We start from the raw sequence: 25,230 nt of genomic DNA, 5'->3' as shown, positions 1-25,230 counted from the left end.
AGTGGGGCTGGGCCAGGCCTAAGCCAGGAGCTTCATCCAGGTTTCCCACGGGGTGCAGAAGCCCAAACACTTGGGCCATCTTCCACTGCTTTCCCTGGCATGTTGGCAGAGAGCTGGATCAGAAGTGGAGAGGTTGGGACCCAAACCAGCGCCCATATTGCATGCTAGCATCACATGCAGCATCATGACCAGCTACACCACAACACCAGCCCCAAACCCTAATTCTTTCCTTTTCTTTCTTGCCTTCATGTCACCTATTTATTTCTCTTTTCTTTAAATTTCATATAGTACATACTCCTTAAAAGGCAATAATTATATATGTTGCAGTATTCATATAAGGGTACTTTGAAAAGTTTGCGGAAAATGGGATAAAAAGGTAAGTTTCAGGGCAGGCGATTGGTGCAGTGATTAAGATGGTTAACGTGCTACTTGGGAAGCCCACATCCCATATGGGAGTACCTGGGTTTGAATCCCAGCTTCACTTCCAATTCCAGGTACCTGCTAATGTATACCCTAGGAGACAAAAGGAAATGACTCAAGCGCTTGTGCCCCTGCCACCCGCATAGGAGGCCAGGAAGGAGTTCTAACTCTGGCTTCAGCTTGATCAAGCCTTGGCGGTTGTGAGCATTTGGGTAGTGAAGCAGAAGATTGGAGGTCTCTGTCTCTGTAGCCCTTTCAAATAAAATGAAAATAATTTTTTTAAACGTTTAAAATTCAATGCGAAAACCTTGAGATCCAGGCATAGTTGTTTCCTAACATGTATTTTCTTTATACTTATTTATTTATTTATCTGAAAGGCAGAGCCATAGAGAGGAAGAGACAGAGACAGAGAGGTCTTCCATCCACTGATTCACACCCCAAATGGCCGCAACGGCCTGAGTTGGGCTGATTCACAGTCGGGAGCCAGGAGCTACATCCAGTTCTCCCACATGGGTGCAAGGACCCAACCACTTGGGCCATCCTCTGATGCCTTCCCAGGGGTATTAGCAGAGAGCTGGATCAGAAGTGGAAAAGAATACAGGATGCTGGTGTTGCTTAACCAGCTGAGCCACAGCACCAGCCCCTCATAATACACATTTGCCATGAACTTTTTGAAGACCCCCCCACACTCACCCCCACATATGTATTTTCAAACAGGAAGAAAGAAGAGCTGGTCCCACAGCCCTCTCCTTTTCGATCCTCCCTTCTATGACAAGCGCTAATGGCAGCCCCAGCATTGTTCCCAATAAAAACAAACTCCCTTTGCTGGCCAGTCACATCCTGGATCCTACGTGAGATGTTCCATGGGGCAGGTGTTTGGCACAGCAGATAAGTCACAATTGTATCCCATACAGTGTGCCTGGTTTGAGTCCTGGCTCCTCTTCCCAATCCCACTTGCTGCTAGTACGTACTCTAGGAGGCAGCAGTGATGTTTCAAGTGCTTAAGTCCCTGCAGCCGGCACAGGAGACCCAGGTGGAGTTCCCGGCCCTTGGCTTCAGCCTGGCTTAACCTTGACGACTGCTGGCATCTGAGGAGTGAACCAGTAGACGGATGATCTCTATCTCTTTGCCTTTGTGCCTTTAAAATAAAAAACAAATAAATAAATAAATAAAACGCTAACCCCAACCCCCTCTTACCCCTCTCACTCAAAAAAAAAAAAAAAAGGTTTCGCACGAATGCATTTGCCCACAAAGCCCTGTGTGAATATTACCATCAACATACCTTCATACATGAAGAAATTGAAGCCAAAATATTACCTCTTCCACGCCAAGAACTCAATCCTGAAATCCAAAATCCTAACATATACCTTGTCTGGTTTTTGCTCTCCGTTTTAGAAGCTGCTATGCTTTATCAGAAACATCACCTTGCCACTGACCAACTTCTTAAATGTTCAAGGAGAAGACTTCATGGAAAAGTGAGATTAAGAGTTCAGTATAAAGCCTCTGTCATGACATCATACACAAGTTGTGTGATGAGTCACTTTGTTTCTGGTTTCCAAGGAGGGGAGGCCAGCGCCAAAGCACAGAACTGCAAGCTTAGGACTTTCCCCAAAATGTTGCTGAGGGAGGGGCAGAAATGCCTAACTCTTGGACAAAGAACTCAATTAGTGACTCCCACCTGTGGCTGATGACAACTTGAAGGGTTCATAGCTTTTTATTTGGTAAATCTTGGGTTCTTTCAGCCACGTTGGGTGTATTTCAGCTCTTCTGTAGGAAACGTCAACAATCTCAAGTTTCTTTCTTGCTTTTAGACTTCAAAAGAGATTTTGTGACTAAAAACAGACTCACCCAACTGATCATTTATGTAAGAAATACCGATTTGATTTTAGCATACTCCCTAATTCTGCCTTCTTCCTGACACAACAACTCGAAAGAATATCAAAGCAAAAACTGCATTGCTCAGGCTGATAATAGCCAAAATAATGATTACACTAGCACCAGATACTAGAAACACTGCCAACAGAAAGAAAACAGATCACGTTCCTTTTGCTATTTGAGTAAAATTCAGAAAGAAATTATGTGCCCTGCTGAGTGCCAGGGCCTATATCTGTTGATAATCCAGCCATGACTTATTTAAATTGAAGTGAAATTCACAAAACATAAAAATAACAATGGCAAAGTGAGCAGTTCAATAGCATTAATTGAATCACAATGTTTTATGATCGCTTTTTTTTTTTTTTACAGGCAGAGTTAGACAGAGAGAGAGAGATAGGTCTTCCTTTGCTATTGGTTCACCCCCCAAATGGCCGCTATAGCCGGCATGCTGCAGCCGGCGCACCACGCCAGTCTGAAGCCAGAAGCCAGGTGCTTCTTCCTGGTCTCCCACGGGGGTACAGGGCCCAAGCACTTGGGCCATTCTCCACTCCACTCCCGGGCCACAGCAGAGCTGGACTGGAAGAGGAACAACCGGGACAAAATCCAACACCCCAACCAGGACTAGAACCTGAGGTACTGGCACCACAGGCGGAGGATTAGCCCAGTGAGCTGCGGCGCCGGCGATCACCCTATCTAACTAGCTCCAAAATAATCTCACCACCCTAAAAGGAAACCCTACATCCATGGAACAGTTAGCACCATTCCTTTCTTCCCTAAGGCAAACACCTGGGAACCACCAATCTGTTTTCCATCTCCATGCATTAATCTATTCCGCATGTTTCATTTAGATGGAATCATACAATATATGGCTTTTTTGTCTGGCTTATTTTTACTTAGTATGATTTTTTCAAGATTAATCCGTGTTGTAGCGTACTTCATTATTTTTGAGAGAGAGAAAGGCAGCTTCCATCCACTGCTTCACTCTCCAAATAGCTGCAATAGCCAGGGCTGGGCCAGGCTGGAGCCAGGAATTGCATCCCTGTGTCTCTGCTGTGGCCAGCACGAATTCAAGTGCTTGAGACATCATCCATTGCCTCCCAGAGTCCTTTAGCAGGAAGCTGGATCAGAAGCAGAGGCAGGACTCCATGCAAAGCATTTCAACATAGGGTGTGGATGTCTCAAGCAGTGGCTCAACCTGCTGTACCACAGCACTTAGCTCTCTTTTTTTTTTAATGACTGAATAAAATTTTAACTATGAATATATCACAATGTATTTATCCATTCAACTGTTGGTCGACATCGGTGTTCTTTCTACCTCTGGGCTATTGAGAATAGTACTGTAGGAAAAATACTTACTCAAGTATCAGTTTTTAATTGTTCAGGGGATTATTTACCTGTATGAATCTGAATGTTTGTGCCCCCCAGAGTACATATGCTGAAATTCACTCTCCTGTGCAAGGCACTATTAGAAACAGGTGCAGAAGTTTAACAGCCGTTTCAGATAGCTGTGGGAATTTTCCTTGATAGTACAGGAAAACTCAATAGATAGTGCCCCTTAAAGAGTAGTTGTGGTATGGAATTTGGAATTAATTTTTCGTTTTCAGTTACATGAAAATCCGTTTGTATGCTGTGCACTGTGAACAGATCTTTTCAACATCTGTGACAGCAACGTTATAGATGTTAGTTCCCTGAGTTATGAATCTTCCACACATATTGATGTGTTGATATATCTTACTATAAAACAAAAAAAAAATCATACTTGTAATATCACATTTCAAAGAAATGTGGGAATCTTCCAAGGTCACAATGGAGACAAATACATGTTTTCCAAAATTCTAATTTTTTACTTAAAAATGTCATTTGTGACAAATATTGGTAGCTAATGTCTTTAAACTGACATATTTACTGAATTTATTTTCAAGAAAATACCTATCAATTATTCAAAGTGAAATAATTAGATTTTTCATTCATTCTTACAAGTAAACATTGACAGGCTAGCATTACGGTGCAGCGGGTTAAGCAGCTGCTACTGAAGCTGGAATCCCATACAGGAGTGCTGATTTGAGTCTTGGCTGCTCCCCTTCCAATCTAGCTTCCTCCTAGTGTGCCTGGGAAGGCAGTAGAAGATGACCCAAGTAATTAGGTCCCTGCCACCCAAATGCAAGACCAGGATGGAGTTCTTGGCTCCTGGCTTCAGCCTGGTCAAGACCTGGTTGTTGTGATAATTTGGGAAGTGAACCAGCAGATGGAAGATCTCTCTGTCTCTGCTTCTCCATCACTCTACCTATCAAGTAAACATGCAAATCTTTAAAACAAACAACTAATAAAAGTTGATATCATGGAGCCAGCGCTGTGGCATAATGGGCTAAGCCTCCACCTGCAGTGCTGGCATCCCATATGAGTGCTGGTTTGAGTTCCGGCTGCTCCTCTTCCGATCCAGTGCTCTGCTACTGCCTGGGATAGGTCCTTGGCTTCCAATCAGCCCAACTCCAGCCATTGCAGACATTTGGGTAATAAACCAGCAGATGGGAGACCTCTCTGCCTCTCAAATAAAATGAATAAATCTTAAAAAAAAAAAAAAAAGTAGACACCACATAAAAAGTAGTTTCCAGTTTTGCCGGAAACTCAAGCCCACAAAGCTTCTCCTCAAGAGAGCCCACTCTTGTACCTGCAGAAGTTCTTCATGTGTCCTTCAAATTTATCATCCAGAATTTTTAAAAGGCACATACTTGAAGGCCAATATTCAATAAAATTAATAATCTTTACTGTTCCATCAAAGGGATTTTTACGTGAAACTGGTATTTTCTGTTTTGCGGCAAGTATGCAGCAATGAAGAATACAATCACTGGGCCGGTGTTGTGGTACAGCAGTTAAAGACATCACTTTTCCTTGCGGCGCCGGCACACCGGGTTCTAGTCCCGGTCGGGGCGCCGGATTCTATCCCGGTTGCCCCTCTTCCAGTCCAGCTCTCTGCTGTGGCCTGGGAGGGCAGTGGAGGAGGGCCCAAGTCCTTGGGCCCTGCACCCCATGGGAGACCAGGAGAAGCTCCTGGCTCCTGGCTTCGGATCGGTGCAGTGCGCCGGCCGCAGCGGCCATTAGAGGGTGAACCAACGGCAAAAAGGAAGACCTTTCTCTCTGTCTCTCTCTCTCACTATCACTCTGCCTGTCAAAAAAAAAAAAAAAAAAAGACATCACTTTTGACGCCTGCATTTCATGTTGGAACAACTGGCTCTAGTACCAGCTCCCTTGCTTCTGAGTCCAGCTTCCTGTAACAGACACCTAGAAGTCAGCAGGTGACGGCCCAGGTACTTGTCTCCCAGCCACCCACCTGGGAGACCCATGTGGAGTCCCAGCTTCCTGACTCTGGCCTGGCGCAGCCTTAGCTGTTGCAGGCACTGGACAATGAAACAGAGGATAGAAGATCTCTTTCTGGCTCTGTGTCTCTGCCTTTCAAATAAATAAATAAATTCAAAACTTTCTACCAAAAAAGTTCATTGAAAAGTGAAAATTTCTCTGAAAATAAAGGAATACAGTGACTATTAGTCTGTGGTGGGGCCACTGTGCCAACAGTTTTACACATCATTGCTTTCCACCATCAGTTTAAGAGTCAACACACTGTAAAAGGTACCACTGTGTTGTAGCAGGTAGGGCTGCCTTTGGTGCCAGCATCCCATATGGGCACCAGCTTCAATCCTGGCTACTCCACTTCTGATCCAGCTCCCTGCTGATGCACCTGGGAAAACTCTCAGAAAACAGTCCAAGTGTTTGGACCCTTAACACCCATGCGGGAGACCTGGAAGAAGCTCCTGGCTCCTGGTTTGGATTGGCTAGCTCTGGCCATTGCAGCCATCTAGGGAGTGAACCAGAGAAGGGAAGATCTCTCTCTCTCTCTAACTCTGCCTTTCAAATAAATAAATAAATCTTTGTTTAAAAAAAAGAGTCTCCGTATTATCATGAAAATAATTTTACTTTGCAAGACTCTCTGAAAGGGCCTCAGCTTTTTTTAAGGACAAGACTAGAAGTTCGGGATTCCCAGGAAAATCAGTAGAAAAGTCATTCTCTTTTGCAAATGTTGGAAGTGTTAAAAGCGAAAGAAGACAGAGAAATGAAAAGCAGTCTCACCTCATCCCACATGGAGGTACCTTGGTTTGAGCCCCAGCCCAGATCCCAGATCCAGCATCCTGCTAATGAGCACCCTGGGAGGCAGCAGTGATAGTTTGAGCAATTGGGTTCCTGCCACCCACAAGAATGAGTTCCTCTTTCCTGGTTTCTCTCTGGCCCACCCCAGCCACTGCAGGCATTTGGGAAACAAACCTGTGGTGAAGAGATTTCCCTTCTCTGCTTCTCAAATTAATTAAATTATAATTAGATGATTGTTAAAGAAGAATCATAAACTAATGATTCTTAGTGATTTTGTGACTATTTTAAAATTTACTTGAAATGAATGAAGTTGACCATCCTTTGATTTGATTAATGTTTATAGCAATTACCTATTTTCCTGCTGAACTCTGGTCTTCATACTTCCTACTTGTTGAACTCTATTTTGTGGAACATTAAGCCTCTGACTATAATGTAAATTAAAAATGTTATCTCTAAAATTAAAATTAAATTTTTTAAAATTTTAGAGTTGAGCTTTAACTTACACACGTGCTCTAGAGTCCTGACTATTAGCATTCTCTGTTACCCATAATTCCTGCACCACAGCTGTGGCATCTCAGTTTACTAAACCACCTCCATTTTCTTTTCCCTTGCAGATCATTCCAGAGACTCTGAGTAGATCAGTATTTCAGAGTCATGCCTCGGAGCACCGTCGCTTCCCAAGAACTTTCTGTGACTTTCCACTGGCTTCTGCAGTTTTCTCAAAGATTTCAGGGAGACGTTTTCCCCTTTAGCCCATGATGTCCCTTTGTCCTATTTAGAACACCTGTAAAAATTTAAATTGAGCAATAAATATGCCTCTTATGGTAACCTGGAAATAAATATTAAGTCATTGAAATACTCAGCGAATTGAAAACTTGGCTCCTAACAGGTTAGAAGAATGTTCATACATTACTAATAGGTGAGAAGTAATTTGTAAAAAGTTCAAAATCATAACACTGAAGATCTTTGGAGTTTGGGCCTCAACCAAATTTCTCCCTTATGATCCGCTAACCCTTTTCACCTGTGGTTCTGAAAATTAGCTCCTCATTAGAATCCCTTTGAAAAGTTTTCCAGGCTACAGATTCCAGCCCTCAGCCCTTAGAGATTCTGACTTAACTGATGTGCAATGGAGCCCAGGAATTTGCTAATTTTTAAAAATTTCCTCTTTAATTTTAACATTCAGCTGAGTCTGCTAACACTGCCCTGAATGAGCCTAGTCAGACTGGTTTGCTTATCAGCCTTGCAACTGCCACACTACTCCACCTCCATACTTGGACTGTCCACCCCCTGACACCTTCTACCCACTTTCCACCTACCCTCCCCATGACCCAGCTCATCTAACACCCAGCTCCTTCTCTGCAAATATCCTTCCTGATTACACCAACCTGTTTACCCTTCCAATTTATCTGGCACATTATCCTGTACCACCTCCTTTATTGTGGCTTTGAATCTTTTTTGACATGCTAATGTTATTTAACTTTCATTTGCCTGTCTACAATGAAAAAGTTCCTTCAGGGCAAGAACGTGCCTTATTCTGTCTGGATATCAAGTTCCTAGCTACTGTTTTGAATATTGCTGCTTCAAAATAATGTTCCTAGGTCAGGTGAAGACACCCACATCCCATATCAGAGTGCCAGAGCCTGACACCCAGCTCTGGCTCCCAATTCTGCTCCTTGCTCATGCAGATCCTGGGAGCCAGTGATAATAGCTCAAGGAATTGGGTCTCTGTCACCCACATGGGAAACCTAGATGGACTTCCCTCCCTGTTTTGGCTATCCCAACCCTGGCTGTTAGAGGCATTTAGGGAGTCAATCAGTGGATTGGGAGCTCCTTCTCTGTCTAACTCTAAAATAAAAATTGATAAGAACTAGGGGCAGGAGTTGTGGCACAGTGGGTAAGGCCACCACCTGTGGCAGTGGCATCCCATATGGGTGCCAATTCACATGCTGTCTGCTAATGGCCTGGGAAGAGCAGGAAAACATATCCTAAGTTTTTTGGCCCCTGCCATCCATGTGGGAGACCTAGAAGTGGTTCCTGGCTTCTGCCCAGCCCAGTGCTATCCTGGTCACTGCAGCCATCTTGGGAATGACCAGCAGATGGAAGAGATACCTCTCTCTCTCTGTAAAAGTACCACCTTTCAAAAAACTAACATAATCCTACTTTACTGCACATATTTAAAAATTCTCAAACACACATTTAGTATTCACTTAGTACTTCATGATTTACAAATAACAGTCACATCTGTTATTTCCCTTGTCACAGTAACCCTATTAAATATGTTCTATTCATTACCCTTATCTTCAGGTCAGGTATCTAAGGCTTAGAGAAGTATAATAACATAATCAAGGATTAACAAGTGTTAAGAGGCAGAGTAAGGAGAATAATTCAGGATTATCTAACTCTAGGGTCTATGCTATTTTTTTTTTAAGATTTATTTATTTATTTGAAAGTCAGAGTTATACAGAGACAACGAGGTCTTCCATCTGATAGTTCACTCCCCAATTGGCCTCAACGGCCGAATCTGTGTCCTGAGGATTCCAACAGTGGAGAGGGAGCTTGGAGTGGACTCAGAGGATGAGTAGGAATAAGCTGGAAACCAGAGGAGACAAACCCTCACCACTTAGGCAGTGAGAAGGATTTCTGGCCTGGGTGCTTCAGCGTGTTTGCACACAGGAGTCCACGTGGTGAGATAAGGCCAGCTCCCAGGTGGAGCTGAGGAGGAAGATCTTGGAATGCCAGGGTAATTAGCACTGCCTTGAACCCTTCCGCAATGGAGAGTTCACCAGCTATTTCCTTATTCAAGTCCTTCCCTGATAATAGCTTTGAAATTTGGTTTATTGTGTCAATAATTGCTGTGTTACTCATGGCTCAAAAGTCTGAAGTATTGGCCTGGCTCATCCAACCCCCAGCACATGCTGTGAACCAGGCTCACAGAGGCAGCCGGGATCTTAGAACTTTCTTCTTCGTGGCCTCTCGGGCATTGAACAAGGCAGCCACCAGGAATCCCATTTGACTTGGGTTTTATGGCCAGAGATTTCTCTTCAAAGTTTCCTGATACCTGAGATCACACATTTTAAGCTTAAAAAGAACAGAAACTTTAGAACAGAGTCTAAATTTGATTCTAAATCAAGGGGAAATATGGGGGAATTTCAGTCTCTGGGAAAGATTGGATTGTGAAGATAAAACAAGTGACCTCAGGGAGTCAGAAGTACCCGTTCTGTCTAGGCCTGCCCCTGAAACCAGGAAAATCCAGAGCTTCCCAAAAGGCCTTTGCCCTTCAGAGGATTGCCAAAGAAGCCCTAACCAGAAGGGGGTGGCTCTGGGAGATGTGCCAGGACCAGCAATAAAGCTCTGAGAGGCAGGTTCCAGGATCAAAAGAAATTGTGAAAACAGGGGATTGCTCAACCTTACCTTCACTTAACACAGTTACTCACAGCATTAAGTAAAATAATGATAATGATATAAGTATCAGAATCTCATCTTTTATTAGGTACCATCTGTCAGAAAAATACAAAACAGGTTTATACACACATCTAAACTATATTTTAAAAAAGAACTAAAATTAAAATGCTTCTGCTATCTATTTAATAAATAATATGATCTTATTGTATACATATGGATGGATTTTAATCACCAGAGACAAGTTGGTGAACAAGAAATGGTTGTTGTTTGCATACATGCCTGTTTCTAAGAAAGAGTTATTTAAACAAATCTGAACGACAGGAAGAAGTCAATCCCATGAAGATTTATGGGAAGCACATTCCTGGAAGAGGAATATATTTCATCAGAAATAAGGAAGGGCTTCCAATTCCTGAGCCTCATCCAAACAATTATTTATTTTAGAGGAGGAGAGAGAGAAAGAGAGAGAGAGAGAGAGAGAGAGAATCACCCACCCATTGGTTCACTCCCCAAATGCCTCCAACAGCCAGAGTTGCCTCAGGCCAAAGCCTGGAACCCAGAACTCAATCCAGGTTTCCCTTGTAGGTGGCAGGAACCCAACCACTTGAGCTGGAACAAGAAGCGGAGGTAGGATTCTAACCTTGGCACTCTGATACCGGATGTGAGCATCCCAAGTGGCATCTTAATAACTAGACAAAAAGCCCACACCATTGTCAATTTTTAAATTGGGGTCCATGCTGAAGACCTAGTAAGAGAACAGAATGTAATGGGATAATATAAAATATAAATTGGTTACATTAATAATCTTCTGGAATATAACAATTATATTTCAAAGAAGTAGCCTACTTCTTACTATTGTAAAGATTTTAGGTCATTTTTCTTATAAACAGCAAGTACATTATTCTGTAAATCCCTTCTGAGCTTCACTTGTGTACTTGATTAATATTCGTCACTATTAATGAGCAGATTCTGAGTAAAATGCAGGATGACTGCAGCTCAAGCACCAGTACTTCATGCCCTCACTGACACCGTGAAGGCACCGGGACTCCACCCACTGCTGAGGCAGCAGAGTGGCAGAGACCGCGTCCCACCCAGCAAAATGTCCTGGCATCTGAAGGTGCCCCAGTTGGATACGGCAGGTAAAGAGCTCTGGGACCAGGAATGTGTCTACTCCTGGCTAAGTCATAACTGCCTTACTTTGTCTTAGTTCCTTCAGCCATCAAAAGGAAGTTATAATCCTGCCAGTTCCTGAGAGATGTGCCAATTCCGAATGATCACACCTATCCTTTTACTGAGCACTGAGGGTGTTAAGTGGTTTGCCAAGATGACCACAATGTCTCCTTCCCTTCTAATCAACTTTGTGGTTCTCCCATGGAAGGTACTGTCCCTTTGTCTCTACCATTAGGGAGGAAATCACTCTACCACTCTTTGGTGATGTTTTAAATTGTGGGGGAGAAAAACAGGGGAAGGAGGAGTGTGGATAGGTTTAAAATCTGAGCCAGCTGATTAGTAATGTTTTTCCACATATGAACTATAATATAGAAGTTTTTAGAATTTTGAGGAAATAATAGAGAAAAAAGGAGATAAATTTAAAAAGCAAATTATTTGTGGATGAATATACACTTACAGGTACATCATTGATCTTACATTCAATTTCTAAACAATTCAAAAAATTAAAACAATGATTTTTTTTTAAAGACTTATTTATGTATTTCAAAGACAGAGTACCAGAGAGGAAGAGAAACGGTCCTCAAATGGCCACAATGGCAGGCCAAATCCAAGAACCAGGAACTCCATTTCAGTCTCCCTCACGGGTGGCAGGAGCTCAAGGACTTGGACCATATTTTGCTGCTTTCTCAGACACATTAGCAGGGAACTAGATTGGAAGTGGAGCAGCCGGGACTTGAACCAGCACTCATATGGGATGCTTGCATTTGCAGAGGCTTAATCCACTATGCCACAACACTAGCCCCACAGTACAATAATTATTAAACAATGCAAACACTGAGGTGCTAGATTCCATGCAAAGTTATAAAACTCAAACTGGGGGCCAATGCTGTGGTCCCACAGGCTAAGGCCCTGGCCTGCAGCACCAGCATCCCATATGAGACCCTGCTAATGCACCTGGGAAAGCAGTGGAGAACAGTCCAGGTCCTTGAGTCCCTGGACCTGGAAGCTCCCAGCTCCTGGCTTTGGAATGGCTCAGCTGCGGCCATTGTGGCCATTTGTGGGAGTGAACCAGGGAATGGAAGACTTCTCCCTCTCTGTCCCTAAGTGTCTCTGTACTCTGTCTTTCATATAAATAGAATAAAATCTTTAAACAAAGAAAGAAAACTCAATCTTAGGGAGCTTCTCTGACAATGTCGTAAGCTGAGAAATCACTACACACCGTGCTCCCAGAGGTAACAGAATTACTTTGGCATTTTGCTTCAGCCCAGGTTTCCTCCTCCTGGATCATTCCTTTTGCTTGCATGCACCTGGACCCACTCAGGCCCCTAATTAAGCAACATACCTATAGGTAAGACATTACAGGCCACTCACTACTTATTTTTTAAAGATTTATTTTTATTTATTTGAAAGAGTTTCAGAGAGAGGTAGAGCCAGTAGGGAAGGGAAGAGAGAGAGAGAAAGAGAGAGAGAGAGAGAGAGAGAGAGAGAGAGAGAGAGAATCCTCTATCCTGTGGTTCACTCCCTAAATGACCACAACAGCCAAAGCTGAGCTGATCTGAAGCCAGGAGCCAGAAGATTTTTCTGGGTCTCCCACGCAGGTGTAGGTGCCCAAAGACTTGGGCCATCTTCTACTGCTTTCTTAGGCCATAGCAGAGAGCTGGATGGGAAGTAGAGCAGCCAGGACTTGAACTGGCGCCCATATAGGATGCCAGCACTACAGGCCAGGGCTTTAACCGGCTGCATCACCAGTGCAGGACCCATACTCACTTTTCATTAAGCACCTGCTAGGTGCTGGGCTTATGGCAGCGACAAGAAAGTGTGGATCACGGTCTCTAATAAAGCACAAACGCCTTGCAAGATCCCACCACGCTGCTCCACTGGCTCCACACACTGGCAGAAAAGATCTGCTAGCCATTGGTGCAGCAGCTGTGGTCCTCTGTCCTGGGGTAATTGTTTCAACCGATGTTCCATGCTCAAACTCGCCTGTGAGTCATAGTCAGAGGGTCTGTCTGAAGCTTCCATGACAATGAACAGATTGCTCAGTACTAGCTCTGGGGGCTGCCGACCTGGCTTCTCCTCCTACCTCCCATTTGGGGTCTTTTAGAAAGAAGACGCTTCAGATGTGCATATTCACAGTGTATCTAACATCACAGACAAAATGAGCATCTGAGTTAGAGGTAAACACTTTCCTCCTCGCGTTGTTCCAAGCCTCCATCCAAGAACGGTTTTCTGATATGTTTTCTAAAGCTTCCCTTTCTAGACCTGATCCAAATTTCATTGTATGTAGCTAATCACACAACTGCTGATTGCCTTGGTAACACAGACATTTGCTAAAAGAGGAAATAAATTCTGAGGTTTATTTAAAATTTTCTATCTGCCAGGTCCCTTACGCTAATTTAGAAAGAATTATTTAAAAGCAACAGATATTAATAGGCTAGCAATTGTAGCAGGAAATGTTTCATGCTAGCTGACATTCATGAAAATGTATTAGAGCATTTTTATTAATATGTACCTAACAGTTTGAGTATCATTAATGTTCATTAATATTATCCGTTAAAACATTTCTACTCTGATTTATAACATATGTAGTCCTCCAATAACTTCCTAATTTTTTAAAATATTGTAATTTTTCATATAGGAATTTATGTATGAGAAATAAAAGATTACTTTGAGCAAACTCTAACTTTAGATTTGAAAACAGTAAGGTATTAGAGTTTCAAGGCAACTGTGTATAAATCAGATAAAAATCCAAGTTTAAAACTTTAAAAGAATTTCTGAATCCCTATGGTAGATTCACTGCAAAAGAAACTTTAGCCTCATAATTGTTATCTATTATTTACATTCCCATCTGCATTCCTGCAGAATTCCTTGTTTGTTTCTTTTATCAGATTCTGACGGTAACTATAAACAAAATGAATGGACAAGTTTGCAAAACTGAACCCAAATACTGAAAGGCAGAACAGCCAAACTGCACAAAAGGAACCACAACATTCCATTTCCAAGCTACAGGGTGCTGGCCAGAAGCTACCTTCAACAGTTACCTCAGCGCTTGCTCCCAGTTCTGGAAGTTGGGTAAGCAGCTTTCCCAAGCAACGGACAGGATGGGGCCATACTTTACTGGAAAAACACTGCACTGAGACTCCGTGCTGGGGGCACAGTGCCAGAGTGCGCGTAATTCCTCACACTACACGAAACTACTGCTAGTGCAGTAGTACTCACACCTCCAAAAGGATCCTTTTAAGGAGTGTTTATCTTATTTTCAATGGGATCATACACTAATTCTGTGAGCATTCAAAAATTTAAAACGTGACCTGGTTTTAGCTTTTTTAATTTATAAAGAATATTACAAAGCTAAGTAGTATACTACCTACCATACATAATATCTATGTGACTCCCAAAAATATAACACGTCACCCAAAGAATCTGAAAGCCTAAGTAATCGTGACTAACAGTTGTTGAGCACTCACATATGTGATGGAATGTACTAACTGCTTACACACATCAGGCATTCATTCATTCTGTACCTAACAGGTATCTACTTCAGGTCCTAAAGAACAGTAGTGAAAAAATAAAATCCTTGCTTCCATGGAGTTTATATTCCAGTAGGGAAACAATCAAGAATAAAGTAAAACTTAAAGCCTGTGTGATTGAGAAACAATTAAGCAGAGAACGGAGATAGCACAGATTGTGTGTGAGAGAGTCTCATTTAAATATGTTGACATGAGCAGGAAGTGAGGGGGTCCAAAACTGAGCCTTGGGGGGATGGTGAAGTTTCCTATGTGCTACTATTTTTCTAATCCTCATAGTCACACTACAGGCAAGATAATTTTATCGCCTGCCTTTTAAAGATATGAGAATTGAGCTTGAAAAATAAAGAGGTTTGTTTACATTTCTACTTATTCTTTAACGGGTAAGCTATGGTTCGAACCCAGATCTTCCTCACTCACAAGCTGTGTTTTTAATCACCTTCCTCCTGTGAGATCACACAGCTACCCAATAAGGAGATTTCTAAGTGCTCACTTACCGGTAGCTACCTACCAGGATAATCAATGACAACATCGCACTTCAAAGATTAATTTGAGAGGAAAATAATAAGTGAAGTTTGGCTTATTAAAACGAATGAGAAAAATGTGAATGTGCCAGGGAAAACAGATCTAGATAGAGGCAGAGCTGATCTTTCTGGTCAAAGCTCTCCAGGCACAAAAAACAATGCATGATGGGGCGGGCTTTGTGGTCTGGTATTGCAGGTGAAGGGGCTGTCTGGGACACTTGCATCGCATATCAGCATACCTGGAACTGAGTCCTGTCTCCACCTCCACTTCTGGTCCAGCTTCCCGCTAGTGCACTCCCTGGGAAGAAACAAGTGATACCTCAACACTGAGTCTCCTGCCACCCACTCCAGAGACCCAGATGGAGCTCTTGGCTTTGGCCTGATCCAGCCCTGGCTATTGCTAGGAATGAACCAGCAAATGGAGGATCTCTCATTATCTGTGCCTTTCAAACAAAAGATGAACAGTTTGTAGTGTGTAATGCACACACACACACACACACGGGATGCCCCTGTAAGGGCAGATCCTGACAGCATCTTTCAAAGCAGCAGAGCAGAGAGAGAGGAGGGCCCGGGAACGGAGTTCGTGGTTGGAACTCTGTCGTCACCTGACCTCCAGTTCACCCCACGGTTGTCTATTAAATCTCAGCCTCGGCGTTGGGTGCTTGCATCTGGCCCCATTACCGGGCTTCACACAAGGTGTAATTTACCTAAAGACAGGTCCTGCTTGGGGGGGCGGAAGGATGGCTTCCAAGCCCCTGCCCACGACTCCCGCTTAAGCACGGCTTCCCACACGCCTCAGCCACGTGGCCTGCGTGGAAAGGGCGCCGAGTTATGGCCCCTGGGTGCGGAGGACAGTCACCCACACACCTGTGCGTGGCGGAGGGCGGCGGGCAGGAGTAACACGACGGGGCAGAGGGGCGGAACAAGCCCGTGGAGGGGGGGCTCACAGCAAGTGCGTGACGTGGGGCCACGGGGGAGTGTGCGCACCCGGATCCTAGCGATCCCAGGGGAGATGGTCCTGCTGGGCTGCCAGGGTGCCCAAGGACCCCGGTCTGCCGTCAGCCGCGCGGGCAGCCTAACGAGCCGGTGCGCGGACGCGGGCGGCCCTGGCGGGGGTCGCGGGGGTCGCGGGCGCCGGGGGCCCGGCCCAGCCTCCCCTCCGGGACCCCAGCCGCGCCTGGCGCCTCCCGGAGTGTCCGCGGGGGCGAGCGGGGCTGTACGGGTACACTCTGTGACTCGGCGAGGGACAACAGCAGCTCTCCGTGAGCGCGAACATATGCTTCGGGGAAGGCATCTGCGCACGAAGTACACAGTCCTGAAGTTGGGCTGAGGAAAAAACTTCAAAAAGAAAAAAGCCTCGCACGTCCCACAGCCCGCCTGCCTGCCGGCGGGCGCCCCTTCTCACCGCAGGTCCCGGAGAACCCAGAGTCCCTGGGAGCGGTCGCACAGAGCCTCACGCCCCCGGCGTCCCGAGGCGGGCCCCGCGGCAGGCTCGCAGGCGGCGCCGCCGGGCGCACCTGCCCGCGGGCCGGCCGCTCCCTCAGCCGCCCGGGCGCCGCAGCCTCCCCGAGGGCGGGGCGCGGACACGGCCCCCGAGCCCGGCGGTCCCGACGACGTGCGCGACCCCGGCGGGCCGCGCGCTCCCACCGCCTGCCGGGGGCGCGCAGCCGCCAGGCGCCCACGCCCGGCCCGCGCGAGTGCGCGTGCCCGGCCGCAGCCGCGCCCCCTCCGCGGTGGCCGCGCTCCCCCGGCTCTCCCGGGCGCGGGGGCGGGGCCGGGGGCGGGGCTTGTGGCGGCGCCCCCGGCTCGGCTGCGGCTCCTCTCCCGCAGGTTCCGCGGCAGGCGAGCGGCGGCGGCGGCGGCGGCGGTCGCCCCTACCGGCCCCATGGCAGCGCCCGGCACCCCGGCCGACTGCGGCTACATCCGCACGGTCCTGGGCCAGCAGATCCTGGGACAACTGGACAGTTCCAGCCTGGCCCTGCCTTCTGAGGCGAAGCTGAAGCTGGCGGGCAGCAGCGGCCGCAGCGGCCAGGCGGCCAAGAGCCTGCGGATCCAGGAACAGGTGCAGCAGACCCTGGCCCGGAAGGGCCGGAGCTTCGTGGCCAACGGTGAGTGCAGCCCCGCAGCGCCCTGCGGCGCCCGCCTCGCCGCTTCCCGGGGGTGCGGGGCCCGGCGCGCTGCCCACCTGTTGCTCGCCGCCCCTTTGTGTGGCCGGCCGCACCTGCGGGGCGAAGCCGCGGCTCCGTGGCCTTTTCCGCGGCGGTGCGTCGTGCGCGTGTGCATGTTCAGTGCACACGCATCTGTGTCCAGGACTTCACCCCTCCGGGGCTTGTCCCCCGCCCGCCTAGCCCGGAGGCGCGGGAGGGGCCCGTGAACACGGTGCAGTCCTGTGCAGAATGTGGCTGTGCGTGATTGTCTCTCTGGGACGAAGTCTCCTTGGCGGTTAGGAGAGCTCTTAAGACTCTACGGTATCAGTAATTGCATCTCTATATACATTTTAAAGAAAACCTGGAAGCCCTCCCGCTCCTGTAACTTGTAAATTGAGCCGCGGCGGTGGTTGATCTAGGGAGTGGACCCAGCGCCGTGGAGGCTTGGGGCCAGGCAGCAGGGGGAGGAGGGCGACGACGAGCGGGCAGAGGTAGGGGACTTTGGCCCTGCTGGCCGCCGCCGGCGGGCCACCCAGCTGCGCCCGGCTCCGGAGCGCGGGCTGCCCCTCCTCCACCACGCCCCATCTGCAGGCTTGGGTGCAAGGCGGGCGTCTCTGAACAGCCTCGCCCGAGGTGCGAGGGTTTACACACTCGCGCACACACACACACACTGTGCTAGGCTTCCAGAGCAAAGCAGTTGTGAAGATGAGGCGCCAGGTCCTGCCCGCTTGTCCCCTCTGCAGTGGCTGCTTCAGCGACACAGTCACTCCCCTTTTAGTCGAGGCTTCTCTCTTCCTCCTGAAAGCACTGCGGGTTTGCCACAGGCAGAAGGGGAGAGAAAGAAAGGAAACCCTGAACTAGGCGCCGAGTGTGGAAGGAACTCTTAGGAAAAAATGAAAATGTCCCCAGGCCAGAGCACAGATGACAGCCAGCAGAGAGTCCAAGACGCTGTCCTGTTTTCTGTTTGCGCCTGTAGGAGGGCAGGCAGTGTCCAGAGACCTGAAGGTAAAGAGAGAATGCTTAATGTCCATATGTGTGCCTACTCTGTGCCAGGAACTGGGCGTTGTGGATTCCTTTCATGATACTGTTTGTACTAAAAACACATACAGATACTTGTATGTGTATTTTTCTTTTTTAAGATTTATTTATTTGCTTGAAAGTTTGAGAGAAAAGAGAGAGCTTTTCCATCTGCTGGTTCACTCCCCAGATAGCCACAATGACCCTGGCTGAGCCACGCTGAATCCCAGCGCTTCTTCTAGGTCTCCCACGTGGCTGGCAGGGGCTCAAGCACTTAGGCCACGTTCCACTGCTTTCCCAGGCACGGTAGCAGGGAGCTACATTGGAAGTGGAGTAGTTGGGACACAAACTGTCATTCATGGGATGCCGGCTTTGCAGGGGGTGGCTGTACCCACTATGCCACCCGCCAGCCCTGAGCTAGGTATTTTAATTCCTATTCACAGATGAGACTAAGCAGTTAAGTAATACTCAAGTTACCACAGATAGTGAGTGGCAGAGCTGGTATTTTAAACTCCCAAACCTGAACTTTTAAACTGCTGGTCACTTAGATCATTACATTTTGTGATTTTCTTTTTTAAAATACAAGTGGGATTTAATACACCTGTGACCAATGGAGTTCTTGTATCTGTCAAGCCTGGACATCAGAACAGCTTAGAAGACACACAGTGTGTATAGTAGATACTCCTACTTGTCCTCTGAGAATGGCCAGCTAGGAAGAGCAGCTGGACCTCAGCTATTCAGTTAGTGGGGGAATGGAGCCAGGAACAGAAGGAAATCAAGTATTGCTGGATCTCTGCTGTGACTCCGAGAACCATGTGTTTGCATTTCATTATATCCTCCAAACAGCTACAGGAGATACAGGTGAAGATTCACTTCACATAGGAAGTATTTGTCAACATTTGTTAGAAGTGTAGTCCCAGCCCCACAGACCACTTATCCTCTCTACAGTGCAAACTATCAACTGCTTCAGCAACTAGCCAGTCTGTTCTCTGTGGGCGGGCACAGCCTAGGTGCTGCATTAAAGACACACTCTGCTTGCTTGAAGCAAGAAGTTGACAGTTGTCAGAAAGAAGCCTCCCTCTAGAAAAATCCATCACCAAACAGAAAAGAATAAGCAGCCCAAAAGAGCAGCTCCTCATTACGGAGTTGGGAAGAAAAAGTTACTTCTGGCTGATGGGGATTCTGGGAAGCTAAATGAAGAACTGGGCATTTAGATCTCAAAACTTCAGTAGGATTGGACACGTAGGAGGGGCTGGAGAAGGAGCCCTCCCCAAGGGACAACATGAATATTTCATGGTCAGTGTGTTGATAGTGATAGAACAAAGGGCACCATCTCCAGGCTTCTGCTCTAATGCTTAGGCTAACTACTTGAATGACTCCCTCAACTAAGGAACAAAGCATTTGAAATATTTTGATTACAACAGCAGCTTCCCAGTGAGCTGCAGTACACTCAGCAGCCTACACAGAAGTGCACACCAGGCGGAGAGATAAGGCAGCAAACACCTACGTTCTTGAAAGCCTTTGCTTTCTGAGGCTTGGAAAGGAAACCAGCTTCAAAGGAGTTTACCACAAACATGCTATACAACAATTACGAAGGCTGGTTCGGATATGTCATTGAATTAAACTTCTTTGGAACGGTCTAGGGGCTCGTGATGGTTGTGTCTGTTGCTTTTATTATATCTGTAGTACTATCCTGTCTCTAAAGTTGGAACAGACTAGCAATTGTTGAAACAATGCAGGCCTGGAAAGGATCCTGTGTCAACACAAATCCAGGGAAGAGAGGACCCTGGTGTCAAAGGCTGTTAGCTCGAGGGCCCCAGGGCCCCGGGAGAATTGTGAATTGTTGACATACCTGTGAGTTGAAGGCAGCACATAATCTGCTGAAACCCAGTGAGCTACGTGTGGCTGATTTGTTGATAAGTCCTTTGCAAGGGTCTTAAACCCTTTTCTGATTTCTTTCTAATGTCTGCAGCCTGGGGGCTGGGGGTTTCATTGTAAGTCACTCGGTGACATTTGGTGTTATTTTCAACTGCCAAACATTTTACAGTTGGCCGTAACTCGCTGGCACAGCAGCACTGAGAGATGATCTGCAGTGTAGTGAATTCTTTCAGTCCTCTAAAAATCACAGAGACGAAATGGTTAAGTATCAGCAAAGGGAGAAATTAAGTGCCTGTCTCCCACTTGCCTGGAAACTGCTCCTTTTCTCACTGTGCAGTTTTCCCCACGTGCCTAAGTAGAAAGAAGAAAGCCATATTTTAAATTGTCATATATAATGCTTCATAGCACACAGTAAAAGATGTCAGCCTGCCATTTACTACCTCACTGGAAATCCACCCTAAAAACTTGAGGCATACCATTTACTTAGCTGGTTTCTCTGGTGAAGTGGCTTTGAGAACTGAATTCTGGAGACAGAAATGAAAATTGGCTTGGGGTAGCAATAAAAGCATTTCATAGGTGATAATGGGGTGTGTGTAGGGGGGTGTCGGAGAGGGGAATTCGTGTTCAGATTCTATTTAAACCCCCGATTGCCAAAAAGGAATTCCAGGAATGAAGCCATTCTGGGATTGAGGGCACTCCTCATTCAGAACATGGGAGAGGAGGGGAACTCACCTGGTGTGGAGCCAGACCCTGGCCCTGCTGTCCTCAGGGTAAGGAGTTCAGATGCCTCCATGTCTGCCCAGGGGCCACTCCGTGTTCCACATCCAGCAGTGAGTACAGTAAGTCCAGAAAAACCAGTGTGTGGTTTTGTTTTTGCCTTAGCCATGCCTTTGCGTATCGTCAGTCAAATGAAATAGAATGGTAACAAAATGGTGATTTCCAGAAATAAGCCCCACACCGCTAAGAAATGGTGAGAACATATCATGGGGCATTAAAAGATTCTTTGGGTGAAAGACACGATTGACATCCATGCAGAATGGCGTCATAACACACGTTCTCCATGAACTTTTTGAAGACCTCGTGGACCCTTCGAGGGTGAGGTTTTGAGTGAGGCTGTGTAGAGGAAGCTTCGGAATCAGTGGAGTGAGAAGAAGCCCTGAAGAGCACCTGGGTCACAGATAAGATGCAGGAAGCTGCCTTCCAGAGAAGACTGTTCACCCCAGCTTGTTTCTGTGAGCCCCTTTGTGTGCGGGCTGTGCCCTGTTGCTGCTGGCCCCCGTGCCACAGGAACAGTCAGTGGCTCACGAGAGAGATTTGCTCAGGATTTGTGGCTCAGCTCACCGTGCTCATTCTCGTAAAGTGTCATTTTCGATGTCAGCTTAAAAAGTTTTTTTCTCCTGGGTTAAATTAAGGCCATACATACTGACACTATTTTCTCTCCAGATTGGTGTGGTGTCAGTTTTACACTGAAATTGAATTTCTGGTCTGATCAATACAAATTATTAAAATTTTTGATATTTTTTTTTTTTCTGAGAGAACTAGTACATTGGTGGTAACCTATCTGGGATCATAAGGAAAAGAAGAAATACGTTTTCAAAGCCTCTGGCACTTATGAGTCAGACTTGATTCACATGGCCTAAAAGAAGGTTCTTTGGTTCCATCTCCTATGGTACTCAAGAGTTTTAAATTCTACAATTTGGAGAGAAGTGTCAGACTCTAGCTGTTTTGTGAATGTCTACGAATGTATAAATATCATACTCCTCTTTGGGAAGTCAGCAAACAATAAAAAACAGCAATGCAAGTGGGAATAAACAAATAATTAGGGGAAACTTAATCTTTCTATTAGAGCAAACCACCTCATTCCCCTGACATCGGATTGAGAATAATAAACAGACTATAAGATCCTCTTATAATAGAAATGTTGTGTGCCTTTTGTGTAATGGTATTTATTAATGAGGACTTGATAATAGACATAAATATAGTTATGTTCTTAAAGACAAGTTTGGGAGCTCACTCAGTAGACCTAGATAAAAAATGCATATTTGGGAATAAAAGAACCTTGAGTGTTTTAAAACATAACCCACTGTTAGCATTTAAAGAACCCACATATTCTTGCAGTAATCAACTTTTGGCTTAACAATTTAATTAAAATTTAGCAAGCCCTGGCTTTCTGAAATGCGCAGGAGAAAGCATTGCGCATTCAAAGCTTCATAGATGATGTCCCCTGAATCCTGTCTCACATCCACACGGAGGAGGACTGGATCTTGGTGATTTGTTTTCAACAAAGCGTGAAAACAAATAGGAACTCTTCTTCCCAGATAAGATGAACTAATTCTAGGCCAGCAAAATACTACAGGTAAATACACAAGCCCTGCATTACAGGAAGGATAGTGAATACGAGTTTTATCCAAACCGCAGGATCAACCTTGCTGAAACAGAGTCAGCTTCCCTAGTAAGTTGAAAGTTTGGGGTAAGCAGCTTTTCTTCCTCTCCATCTGCCCAGGACAGAGGAACAGTAGACAGTATGTGAGGATAAAAGTCTGAGCTAAGACTTCCCACTCCACATGTTGGCTCCACAGAGCAGCTGCCAGCCTGAGGTGACCTGCAAACTGAATCTGTGTACTTAGGGTATTTCAAATACAGAATTAATACAACTACCTTGTCAAGTGCTGGTGTAGGACTGTACTAGAAGTGGTGGTATAAGATACGATTCTTTGTGTCAAGGAGGAAAAAATCTGTTTGGAAGATAACCTTTCCTCCTTTAACCTGGTCTCACTCCATTCCTTTCTCCACGTAGTGACTTGAGTGAGCGTTCTAGAAGCTCTGTGTCATTTTCCAGCTTAAATTCCATGGGTTTCTTGCTGTTATCTAAAGGAGTAAAATCCTTCTTCAGCTTGGCATTCCAAGCCCTGGGTGACATGACGCCTGCAACTTCTCAAACGTCACCCATATCACCGCTCCCCCATCCCCCATACACAAGTGCATTATCTTGCTTGGAATTCCCACCTCTTTCCCAACCCCCATCCCTCCTCCCTCTTTGCTTGGTTAACCCTTAGGTGCCCATTAAAACTGAGTCATTTGTGTGCCCTAATAGGCCGGCTTCCTTCACCTCTTATTGTGCAAGATGAAGAGTGATGGTCGTGAGTCACAGAAGATGTCTCAGCAGGGGAGAAATGGGGCAAATACAGGAGTTTTGCGACAATGCATTTGGCGGATTTGCTGGATTTAAAGAAGAGATAGCAGTTATGACTCAGTTGGGAGAGGTTAGCTCAGCAGGCTGACACTCTGAGAATATAATGACTTGAGATTCATTACAGAGAAATCCTGTAGTGAGTTTGTTGTTGTTACTTATTTTTATGTGAACTGCACTGGTAGCTGAATCCAGGTCTTCTGTGTGGGTGTCAGGGACCCGATGACTGGACTCATTACTGCTCCTTCCTATGGTCCACATTATCAGAAAGCTGGAATCAGGAGCAGAGCCAGGATTGGAACCCAGGCCCTCCAGTGTGGGATCCGGACAGCATTACCTGCGTCCTAACTGCCAGGCCACATGCCCACTCCTGTAGTGAGTTTTTAAAAGCAAAAAAAAAAAAGCATTCTATACATTCACCAAATTGTTGGCCATTAGTTTTGTCATTGTGAGTATAATGTGATATTTCTCAATGTACTTCTAAAACCATTATGGGATATCTCAACAGTCTCAGCAAATGGATTGACAGGGATGCCAAAGTTAATAGACAAGGTATAGGAACTATTTGGTCACTCATATACCTGCTTAATACTTCACCAGCACACTGTCAGCTTATAATCAGAAAGTCTAAAACCCATACTCTGACATCTGCTATGTAAAGGGGTCTTTTTTATTTATTTGAAATGCATAGTTAGAGAGAAAAAGGGAAAGAGAGTCAGAGATCTTCCATCTGCTGGTTCACTCCCCAAATGGCTGCAAATGCCAAGGCTGGGCCAGACCAAAGCCAGGAGTCAAGAGCTTCCTCTGGGTCTCCCATGTGGGTACAGGGTCCCAAACACTTTTTATGTCCTCTTCTGCTTTCCCAGATGCATTAGCAGGGAGCTAGATTGGAAATGGAGCAGCCGGGACTTGAACTAGCACTCATTTGGGATGCCAGTGTCTCAGGTGGCAGCTTTACCCTGTATATCACAATGCCAGCCCCATCAAAGAGTCTTTTGGGGTTGTCCAGAGCAGTGATTTGAGGATGGCCCATAAAATGCTGCAAATGGTCTATGAGAGTGTGGCCCTCGAACTACACAGGGGGCTCCTGGAAAGTGAGGGCTTCTGGCTGCGTGGTTTCCTGTGAGTGGTGGAAGCCACCCACTGCACTGGCACCCACTGCACAGCACATGGGCATGTGGCCCACTGTTCCAGGACAGCCAGTCTGTCCTTGGCAGGCTCAGGTCTGTAAGTACTCATGGCCAGAACTCTATAGCATGCCCCTGATACACTGGCTTGTTTCTCCTGGTTGATTTCATGATTTGCGTTGACTGTTTTGGGTGAATTTTCAGTTATACAAAACATTATTTGACTTAGGGGCCAGTGCTGTGGCATAGCAGGTAAAGCTGCCACCTGCAGTGCCGGCATCCCAAATAGGAACCAGTTCAAGTCCTGGCTGCTCCACTTCCAATCCAACCCTCCGCTATGGACTGGCAAAGCAGTATAAGATGGCCCAAGTCCTTGAGCCCCTGCACCTGCTTAGGAAACCCAGAAGAAGCTCCTGGCTCCTGGTTTTGGATCGGCACAGCTCTGGCCATTACAGTCTGTTGGGGAGTGAACCAGCAGATGGAAGACCTCTCTCTCTGCCTCTCCTTCTCTCTGTGTAACTCTGACTTTCAAAAAATAATGAATCTTTAAAAAAAATTATTAGACTTCAATATCTGCTTTAAAACTATTCTTTACCATAGTTTTCTTAACCAACACATTCCTTACATTTTCCAACCTGAGCAAATGCTTGATTATATGCAAGATGTAGAATTATTGCTTCCATAAATATCTGGTTGTTTTCCTTGGAAAGTAAGAATAGAAGATAAAAGAAACATCTTTTTTTATATATGAGTCTAGGGAAATACCAACATATGCAAACAAAACCTTTCATCAACTCAGGACAGATATATGGTTCT

The 25,230-nt window shown here is 45.9% G+C and overlaps 1 protein-coding gene and 1 pseudogene across 2 annotated transcripts in view; one reads left to right on the top strand and one right to left on the bottom strand.

Moving 5' to 3' along the window:
• The window catches only part of LOC133761989 (liprin-alpha-1-like), a 104,484-nt pseudogene extending 87,908 nt beyond the window's left edge, over positions 1 to 16,576 (bottom strand).
• A 316-nt stretch (positions 16,577 to 16,892) lies between these two features.
• The window catches only part of PKP2 (plakophilin 2), a 94,173-nt gene continuing 85,835 nt past the window's right edge, over positions 16,893 to 25,230 (top strand). For both annotated transcript variants that reach the window (XM_062195059.1, XM_062195058.1), the window contains exon 1: positions 16,893 to 17,163. In XM_062195059.1, the coding sequence (XP_062051043.1) occupies positions 16,941 to 17,163 (223 nt within the window). In that variant the 5' untranslated portion in view covers positions 16,893 to 16,940. The remainder of the gene's footprint in view (positions 17,164 to 25,230) is intronic.

Source organism: Lepus europaeus, chromosome 6 (assembly GCF_033115175.1).
Source record: "Lepus europaeus isolate LE1 chromosome 6, mLepTim1.pri, whole genome shotgun sequence".
Lineage (NCBI taxonomy): Eukaryota > Metazoa > Chordata > Mammalia > Lagomorpha > Leporidae > Lepus > Lepus europaeus.
The sequence above is the reverse complement of the archived record's forward strand: the minus strand, read 5'-3'. Positions and strand labels throughout refer to the sequence as shown.